The 10,607-nt window shown below is 36.8% G+C and overlaps 1 protein-coding gene across 1 annotated transcript; it reads right to left on the bottom strand.

Annotated features, from left to right (window-relative positions):
* Positions 1 to 490: 490 nt before the first annotated feature.
* On the bottom strand, positions 491 to 1,376 carry LOC145166100 (MLP-like protein 31). The gene is made up of 2 exons (XM_079085028.1): positions 1,129 to 1,376; positions 491 to 983 (listed from the first exon to the last, which is right to left on the bottom strand). The coding sequence occupies exons 1-2, from the start codon at positions 1,313 to 1,315 to the stop codon at positions 718 to 720; spliced, it is 453 nt and encodes a 150-aa protein (XP_078941154.1). The 5' UTR covers positions 1,316 to 1,376; the 3' UTR covers positions 491 to 717.
* Positions 1,377 to 10,607: the final 9,231 nt, after the last annotated feature.

Raw genomic sequence — 10,607 nt, 5'->3', positions numbered from 1 at the left:
TCTGATAACTGAATTCGGTCTTTCATAGTGCAGAGGCAGCAAAGCTTTGTCAGTTCGATCGATTTCTTCAACAGATTAGAAAGGAGGGGACGATTGGCGTTGAAAACTGAAAAGTCGTTTGCTTTTTTTTTCCGTTCAATAACGAATCAGCGAGACAGGGGAAATTTTAAGCGTTTTTTTTCCTTTGGATTTCCTAAGCCATCAGTTTAACCGGTAAAGTTGGCCCTACATGATTTTAGGGCCCTGGGCTATTGCCCTACTGCCCACCCGGGCAGCTGATCAAACCACCAAAACATTAAAACAAAATGATTTAACGCTTTAAAGGTTTGATCAAAACCTTAAAAAGCAAAATAAAAGTCTTAAACCATTCCATAGTTTTACACGTTACTTAAACCATTCCGAAGTCTTAAACTTATAGAAAAACATAAACACTAAACGTGACTACCAAAAGTGAGTTTTAATTTCAAAAACCAAGCAAAAGATGAAACAATTGCAAGTAATTGAAATACACCATTACACCATGCTAGTTTACAATACAATTATACAAATATGTATCTTCACAAGCATCAATATTTATAAATACGGCAGCTGACATTTATTTATTAAACAATCTCACTTCCCTTTATTCTGTTGTTACCAAGCAAGTCGCTGTTGGAGCTGATATACATGCATAATGTCAGCAACATTTATTTAGTGAATATATCGACGACATCATGGTTACTTGAGAAAATGAGCATCAATATTTCGAGCTAATCCACAAACCAAGTCCAGATACGATATTGGATCCGGTATACTTGCATTCGCCTTCTCGAACTCTATAGTCCAGATAACAAACTTCTTATCACCCACATCTCTGGTCGTAAGGATGAAGCTCATGGAATTATACACCTCCAAGATATCTCCTTCAATCACTTTGAAAACTATTTTGTGTAATTCATCATCAACTTCTTCAATGATTTCTTTCACAGTTTCCTTTTTTCCATCTACGCAAAAAACAGAAGTAGATTGTATTATATATATATATATATATATATATATATATATATATATATATATATATATATATATATATGTGTGTGTAGTTGGAATAGATGGAACATAGAACAAGTTCATATGTTCGTAGTTTACCATGGTAGTAGAACCATTGAACGACAGCTCCAGGAACACCCCATTCACCAGAAATTAAATGGCAAGCTTCAATCGTTTCAGGGTCGGCGACTGATGTGTCGTGTGGCCTGTGCTTGAAGAGTTCAAAGACCTGGTGACGATGACATTTGATTTCAACTGCACGTGTTATCTTTCCTGTTATAGCCATTTTTTTTTCTTGCGAGCACTAGCTAGCTAGTTGTCCTCTCTAATGGTAGTACTTGAACAAACTGATGCGTGAGGCATGCACTTATATAATGGGTGTAAGGTGTTGCTAGCTACGTGTTTTTCTACATGTACCAGTGATTGTATGCTTGTACATTTTCAAGCTTTACATGACATGAAAACTTTTACAAAGATATATATGCCAATACCAACCGATGATTACTATTACTGATAAAGGCCTTTGTCTAGGGAAGGTTTTAGATACCAACACTGAAAAATACGGCCTTAGATACAGATGAGCGTATTCCTTAAATATTAGGTAGGCTTTTAGTAAAATTATGAAATTTTTATTATCGTTTTTATCATACTACTATTTGTAGTGCCTTTATCTACGGCCAATGACAAGCACTATTATAATAATGGCACATATTTCAGCCCAAGACTGGACGAAAGTGCCCCTGTGTTTCCTAAACAAAGATAAAATGATTTGGACAATCTTAGACCTTTCAAAACAAAAAGTTGCATGTGAGTTGCTATGGGAAAGTACGATTAGATCTGGCATTGCGTGTTGTACGAAGCAATATATAGTAGCGCCATTTTAGCGACGACTTGTCGCCGCTAAAGGTATTAGCGGCAATAGTTTGTGCCTTTTGCGGCGATATTTGTCACTATTAATGCTACTATCCTTGTTATGTAGGAGTTTTAGAGATAATAAAGAAAACGTGAAAAAACTTGCAGTTGGAGTTGGGAATGTGGACGAGAGAAATACACAATAAGTTTAAAAGGTGAAGTGGAAGGAGTAGATAGGTCTGTCTAATTCACTTAAAGAATTTTGCGGCTTCTACATTACAAAATTTACCTAAAAAATTAGGTGGCTACTATGTTACAAAAAAAACTTAGCTTAGAGTTTTTCTTTTATATATGGTTTTTGTTTGAGGTCTATCTAATTTACCTAAAGAATTAAAAAGTTGTAGAAAATAAAATGTCATATTCAAGTTGAAAGTTTCCAGCTAACATATTTATTTTGTGTCAAGTTTGTATCGAATGTAATTTTCACAATAAGTTTCAGAGACAAAAGAAAACGTAAAAAACTAGGAGTTGGAGTTGGGAATACGGGCGAGAGAAATACACAATAAGTTAGGAGTTTTAGAGATATAAAATAAATTCAACTTACTCTACAAAAAATATGTCATTTAGTGGCATACAAAAAGTGCCACTAAAACCCCAAAAAAATATCACTAAAGGTTTCTCAAAGAGTCAGCGGCACACATAATAAATGTCACTACAAACGCTCCCACTAAAACCCTTTTGTGACACTTTTTGCTTTTGCCGCTGCAGTTTTTTAGGCTTTTTGTGACACTTTTTTAGATGCCACAGTAAAATAAAACTTTTTGTGGCACATATTTTATGCCATTGAATGATCATTTGATTAAAGAATTCGTGCTACTTTTAGTTACCTATTTTAAGCTTTTAGTGGCACCTTTTTATTTGCCACAATACAAAACAATATTTTGTGGCACATTTAAGCTAGAAAATACTAATGAGATTCAATAATTTAGGCTATTATATCTACATAACTTTTATCTATAATATGAAATAAAATAATTAATTAAATAGAATCACATAGAAGATAATAAAAATTCCATTTAATATGACGAAACAAACAACATTTTCTTTCTCATTACAATGGAATAAACCATTCCATTCCTTTCATCACAAATAGATTTTCCAACCTTGCAAACTGCTAGATATTTAATAAAATCTTTTGTTTGACTTTGACTAAGCCATAGTGGTCACTATCAAGCCTATCTTTTGCAACTTTTATGTCCAATTCAACTTCTTCACTTGTCTACCATTAGTAAAAGTTGATATTGTCATTAGCATGCCATAAACCTAAATCAGAAACTACATTAGTAAAAGTTGAGAATTATATAAACCAGTTAGAGTAACTTATATTAAGTGCAAGTGATTTTGATTACCTCTAAATTCATCATCTCCCCTATAAATGTTACTCCCGGACATTGTCTTTGTATTAGACAGCAAAAAAGAAAACAAATCTAGTGAGATAAAGTTAAAATAATAAAAGACTCCTTATAAACAAAATCATCATTAAACTAATATGGATTTTCATATGGGGGAACACCATTGAGCTCAAAGATGTTTAACAAATAAAAAAACTGCATTCACAAAAGAAACGTATACATAAAAGTCAAGTTCTTGACATAAGAAAAGAAAAAAAAAGTTTAAAATCATGCAATAAGCTACTAACTACTTTCTTTATCACTTTAAGTTAAAATGATAAAGAAATTAGTTATTGGCTTAACTGTATAATCTTTAGGTACCTGAGATAAGATTTTTGCACACTGTAATGGTGGACAGTTTTCTTTTCTGAGATACAGCAAGATAAACCATCATCAAGATCAAAAATCAAGATAAACCTATCATAAGTGAAAAGTGAGTTGTAATGTAGATACCATTATAGTATACTTGAAGGTTGCCAACAACAACCTCCGGTCCTCTACTAGCAGTTCCATTCCCTGAAACATATTGCATAGTCACACCCTCTCTTCCAATAGCTTCCTATGTAATTGAACTTAAAATCAACAAAAAAAAAGTTAAAAAAAAGTGTTTCATCAACAGAAATTGTTTCTGTTTTGGACGGAATGAAGTGTTTGAATATGAAAGTGACCATTACACCCTTCTATATAGATAAAGATTTATGTATATTTTTATTCCGTACAAGTATGAAGTAAATCTGGTGATCGAGACCAAAGGTCAATCATCGACCATGAACAGTTCTTCTCGTCCTCAATGTGGGTCCTAGCAAAAGAAGTTTCATGTTCCAAGATTACCCTTAGTTAAAAAAACAATTCCATCATGTAATTCTGGTTATACCCAAGGGAAAATTAGGCAAATTCTCAAAAGATTATAATGATTGTGGGTTACCTGGTAGGTTCGTGAAGCCAAGACCTTACGATCTGTGTATCTTGAAATAGGATTGCTAGTTGTAAGGCTGATTTTCCGAATATAAAAATGAAAATGAATTATTCAAAGATTATCGACAATCAATCCCTTTTTTTTCTTTTTCCTATTTAAAAAAAAATAATCAAAAGATGTAAAATTTTACCTTAGCTAGAACAGGCTTAACCCAATGGTGTTTCCCATATGATGTAAAATTTTATCTTGAAAAATGAACAACGAACAATAGGTAAAGGTTATTGTCTTAACACATTAAGTATAGATTTTTGGTTTATCTTAAAATGTCATTTTCAAGATTAAGTAAACAAATGTATAGTAGTCCCTATGAAATACTTAACACATCAAAAGGCCATAGGTAAAAAAACTGTTTTAGAAAATAGAGAAAACTAGAGCTGCATGTTTGGACAGATTCAATATGACAGTATGTGTGATTTCTTTCTTCAAAATCATGTCAATATTTTATGCACCATAAATCATGATTTCCATACAATTGTTTCCATCTACCATATTGATATCAGTTCCGGCTATATCTCAAGAAATGGACAATCTTTGTGTAAAAGGGACTCACTAATATCTCTTGATACATACATACAATCATACATATACATATAAATTTAATATCCTTATTTATACATATATGTTGTGTATGACATATCATCTTGTGTTGTGGTTTACAATAAGTTATACTGATGAGATTTTAGTTAACTCCTGATATAGTTTTACTGACTAAGCGCAAAACAAAAGCTTACGTATTAAGCCAATTAGATCATATGAAACTGCACCCAAGTTAACATGAAGTGATTGATTTCTACTTTACATCCAAACAACAAAAATGTATTCAATTAAGATAGAAAGAGTTGAATCGTGTTCAAGAAAATCTCCATGACAATCGGTGTACAAGAGCTGAACCATTTTCAATTAAGCCAGAACCTTATTCAATCAGTATACAAGCGCTTAATTCTATTCAGTTAAGCCACAATCATATTCAATCAGTATAAAAATGAGTAAATAACCATGAATTGTGTCCAATATATTGCAATAAGAGTAGGAACAGAAAGCTAGGAGCATAAGATTAAAACTTAACTCGATATACAAGAGGATTATAGACATCAAATACTTGTTGAGAAAGTGATGCTGATGTGGATCAAATATACCGCATTGCCAGTGGCGTAGGGTATGACGACTTCGACGACAGAGGCGTAATGGTGTGGCAGCGACGAGTTGGAAGATGATGGCTTGATGGTGTGGCGACGACGAATTGGATGCCGGCATGATGGTGTGGTGACAACGAACTGGACGACGGCGGCATGATTGTGCAGCACGATGAAGTTAGGGCGATCGATTTAGGGCTGTGAGGAGAAGGGGAAACGAGATTTCGTAGAGGGAATTTCAAATAATCAGCCAGTTTGAGGATTAGCTATTACTAATTATGTGATGCAGCATACCATAACCGGCTAAAATTAAGTTGCAAATGTCGAAATTAACCCTATGTTCTTTAATAGGAAAACAAACTCATATTTCTTTTACCGGCACAACGAACAATTCTTAGTATTACAATAAATCTTTAGTAGTAAATAATTAATTGTATGCCACAAAATCTATATTTTTAGTGGCATTTTTATATTATTTTGCCGCTAATAAATATGAATATTAGTGACATAATTTGTTAAACGCCACTAAATTCGTTAACTCTATAGTGACATATAAAATATGCCACTAAAAACATAATATAGTGGCATAAAAAATATGCCACTAAAAACGTATGCCACTAAATGTCGTTTAATTTGTAGTGTTAGGAGTTTTAGAGACATAAAAGAAAACATGAAAAAGTTGGAGTTGGGGTTGGGAATGCGGACGAGAGAAATTCACAATAAGTTTAAAAGCTGAAGTGGAAAAAGTAAATAGGTTTGCCTAATTTACTTAAGGGATAGTGACTTAAAAGGCTAACATATTCTTTGATTTGTACACACTAAGTTACTGAGTTTTTTTTGTCCACATTTTCCCATTGAACTTGTTGAACTATTCAAAAAACATCCTTATGACCTGCTATTGGAGGTTTAGCCGGTTTCCGGCGTATTTGTCAGCTCCGATCATCTTCTCCGGCGTTCCTGATTTTTTCGGTGAACTCAAAAACTCCGACATTCATGATTTTCCATCAGATCACTTTTCATCATATTCAACCTCCGACCATAGCGTTCTTAAGCAACTTGAAACAATTTCCTGAGCCTAGGATCGTGTTTTGATCTAACCCACATATACACACTTAAATCTGAATAAATCATTTATGGAAAATCTATCAAAAAACGAAATCATACACACATCCAGATCTGGGTTTGTGTTCTGAACAAACACACACACTCAAATATGATGAAGCTCTCAAGAACACGATGAACAACCCTGATGAACTTGATAAAGATCTGAAACACACAATGAACAAATCAATCCGAAAAACTCCAGATTTCGAGTTTATTTTAGAAGAATCCATCTGCAATTCGAATTGTTTCCACATTATGCTCACAAACTCAGACTTGGGGTAAGGTTTTTTTTTCAGAAATCGAACATAGATGAAGATGAATACACACACATGATGAACACAAATGCACACACCTTCTATTTGTTTGAAGCTTACAAACTCGAGGATTGGTATGGTATTCCAGAAACATATAAAGACGAAAAATCAAACTCGGGAACAACCCTTAGTTGAGTTAGGGTTTTCAAACCCAGAAATCGATTTCGAAGAACAAAGAAGAAATCGAGTTTGTATGTATTAGGCACCTTGAATATGAACACACTCACATGTGGAGGTTTTCTCAAAATCGAGCTTGAAGATCTGACGAGTACTTGAAGGTCTGACGAGCTTTGAAGATGAACTCGAGTTAGGGTTTTCAAAACCAAAACTTGAGCTTGATGATGAACTTGAATCTAGAATATATATGATTTGTGTTAATAAACCAGAAACAATTTAATGTTCAGTTTTTAAAGATCTTGGTTCATGTTCTGATCTAACATACACACACACTTCAAAAATCATTTTTAGAGTGAGAAATTGTGATGTGTGTTCTTGAGTTTAAACAGAAGAAGATGAAGATGAAGAATTGTGTAACATCCCAATCTTCAGGTATGAATTTAAAGCTTTATATATTTATATTTTCAGGGCAACTCGACGAGTTGGAGGGCTCTAACTCGTCGTGTAGAGTTTTAATGGTCGCGTATCTTTTAAGGTCTACACGACGAGTTGGAAGGCCCCAACTCAACGAGTTGAAGGCTAAACATGAAACCCTAATTTTTAGGGTTTGCACCATATTTAAAGGCCATAAGCCTCATTGATAGCCACCCTTATCGCCCCTTTGTCCAGAGAAACCCTAGTTCGTGCTTTATCTATCATTTTGAGTGTATAAGAGCTTAAAGAGTGCCTTTTTGGTGTTTATTTGAAGAAGCTTGAAGTGGGTGGTGCATAGCTGAAGGGAGAGGCTGTAGATCTGGTGTCTACTCGATTGTGGCAACCATTTTGAGGTATAAAGTCAATACCTTGGCCTTTTATTGCTTAAATCTTCTTCTATGGAAGTATATTGTCATTCTTGGTTCATATTGGAGTTATTTTTGGGATGATACATCATTTGAAGTTTCCACTTCAGATCTGGATGTTTTGTGGGTCCTTGGGCCTAAAGTCTCAAGCTTTATCAAGTCTTGGCCCTCATCCATGCCCTAAATCCCTTCATAAGCTACGACTGTTTTAGACCCTTGATGTCATGCATGGACGTAAAGTTAGCAACTTTACATGGTATCTCATCCCTAGGGGACCAGATCTATAGTTTGGAGCATTAGACTCGCTTAGAAAGTGGCTGAATGTGTTAAGATTGGGCAGGTTCGACGAGTTGCCTTGCCAACTCCGCGAGTTGGCTCGGGGTTCCCCGATCTTCTAGACATTGAAGGTAAAATGTAACATCCCAAATTTTCAAGCCAAAATTTTTTGTTTTAAAGTAAGTACATATGAATTCGTTTGTCAAAACATTGCCAATATTATAATAATTCATAAAACCATCAAGACGTGTCTCATAACATATACTCGTATAACCATAAAATCAGAGTAAAATTCCATAGATCTCAAAATGCGGAAATCTTGATGTGCGTGTGATGTACCGCTACCGCGCCGGCTCTTTCCCCTTCGCTGAAGAGGTACCTGAAACAAAACTGAAAACTGTAAGCACGAAGCTTAGTGAGTTCCCCTATCATACCACATACCATACAATCTCATAACATACATACTGCCGGGCAATTCTGGGGTACCCGACCTACCCGTCAAGCCATTCTGGGGTGCTGACTTACCTAATCTAGGGTGCTGACCTACCCGTCAGTCCTAACAACCGAACTTTGGGGACTATTTCACCCCTACTACTACTATCACATATATCAATTCATAAGCATACTGTCAGGCATATCTGGGGTTCCCGACCTACCCTTCGGTCCTAACGACCGAAATTGGGGACTAGTCCCCTCCTACTACCACTATCACATATGACATATCATGATAGCACATAAACATATCATGTAGTAGCAAACCTAGATGAATATCACAAAGACAATCATCTAACATACAACTCCTACTAGTGTGTCGACACTGTGGCTTTAGACCCACCGCTACTAGAAGGTAACTCACCTCGATGTCGCGTAGTGTCTGCACAATCCTCGGTACGGAAATCCTCTCGTCTCAACTCCTCAATCCCTACACAACAACCCTCCTTGATTACTAATTCGCACCCAGAACCCTCCTTTACAAGGGTCAACTCAAGTCCAGGTCAAAGTTAAAGTCAAAGTCAACTTTGGTCAAAGTCAACCTCTAGTTGACTTGACTCGCCGAGTTGGTCCACCAATTCGTCGAGTCCCTATTCTTTCAAAATGATACAAACCCTGACTCTACTCATCGAGTCTAGCAAGAACTTGATGAGTTCTCCTTCAACCATAATATCGGGACCATCTTCAACCGACTCGCCGAGTTCATCCTTGAACTCGTCGAGCTCATCTTCATCATATGATTGTGTCTAGTCTATGACTCACCGAGTTATATGAACAACTCGTCGATTCCGTCTTCAGGGGTTGGGAAATTGCCTTGGACTCACCGAGTTTGTTCATACACTCGCCGAGTCCCATGATTTCTACGTCCATAATCGCGTCCATCTTGTTGAGTCCCCTTCTAGACTCAACCAGATTCCTCAGAAACATAAAAGGTTGGGGAACCAACACCCGACTCCCCGAGTCCCATGAATGACTCGCCGAGTCCCCTAAAGTCCATGTCCATAAACTTGATTTCTGTTGAGCTCATCTCATCCAAAGGGTAGATCTGACCTCCTAGGGTCAATATAACACGTAAAGTCCCAAACTTTACGTCCATGGATGGGCCTTTAAGCTCAAAAGACCCAAAAATGAGGTCTACAAGATGCATGGGGCTCTCATGGCCATAAAGTTGACACCTTTATTCCATGAGAACCCTCCAAGGTTCAAGATCTGAAGCACTTACTCTACATTACACTCTAAAACCTGAAAATGGCTTAGAAATGCCCCAAAGATGTCAAGATCCAAGCCCTAAAGTAGATATAACAAGTAAGAAGTAAAGGCAGGAGCTTTTTACCTCAAACAAACTGGAAATGCAACCAAATCTCTGGATCTATTGACTTCCTCTTGAGTCTCCAAGTCTTTCCTTCCTTCTTCACACTTCAAATCACAAAGAATGGCACAAAATAGCTCAAGAACACTCAAAAGTTGATTAGGGTTTCGTGAACAGGGTTTGGAGGTGATGGAGGCTGGGGTGGAGGCCTCATAAAGTGTTTAAATAGGGTGCAAACCTTCAAATTTAGACAACTCCTACTCGCCGAGTCGGTCTCCCGACTCATCGAGTAGGTCACTTAACCCCCTGATCCGAAGTCGAACCTACTCGACGAGTTGGGCCTCCAACTCGCCGCGTCGCAGTGTAAAATATGAAGTTTTGCTTGAATTTAAATACGTACCTGAAACCGGGTTTTACAACTCTCCCCCACTTTTTTCAGACTTCGCCCTCGAAGTCTGCTGCCGAGTCCTGAAAAAGATCAGGGTAGTGCTCCCTCATCTCTTCCTCCGGCTCCTAAGTCCATTCCGACCCCTTGCGGTGTTTCCATTGCACCTTCACCAGCTCCACCCTCTTGCTCCTCAGATCCTTCGACTTCCTGTCGAGGATCGCTATTGGCCGCTCGAGGTAGTTCAGGCTGTCATCCACCTGAATGTCCTCCAAGGGCACCACTGTCGAGTCGTCCACCAGGGACTTCCGTAACCGGGAGATGTGAAAC

The sequence above is a fragment of the Lactuca virosa genome, chromosome 3, assembly GCF_052849685.1.
Source record: "Lactuca virosa cultivar CGN04683 chromosome 3, Lactuca_virosa_CGN04683_v6, whole genome shotgun sequence".
Taxonomy (NCBI): Eukaryota; Viridiplantae; Streptophyta; class Magnoliopsida; order Asterales; family Asteraceae; genus Lactuca; species Lactuca virosa.
The sequence above is the reverse complement of the archived record's forward strand: the minus strand, read 5'-3'. Positions and strand labels throughout refer to the sequence as shown.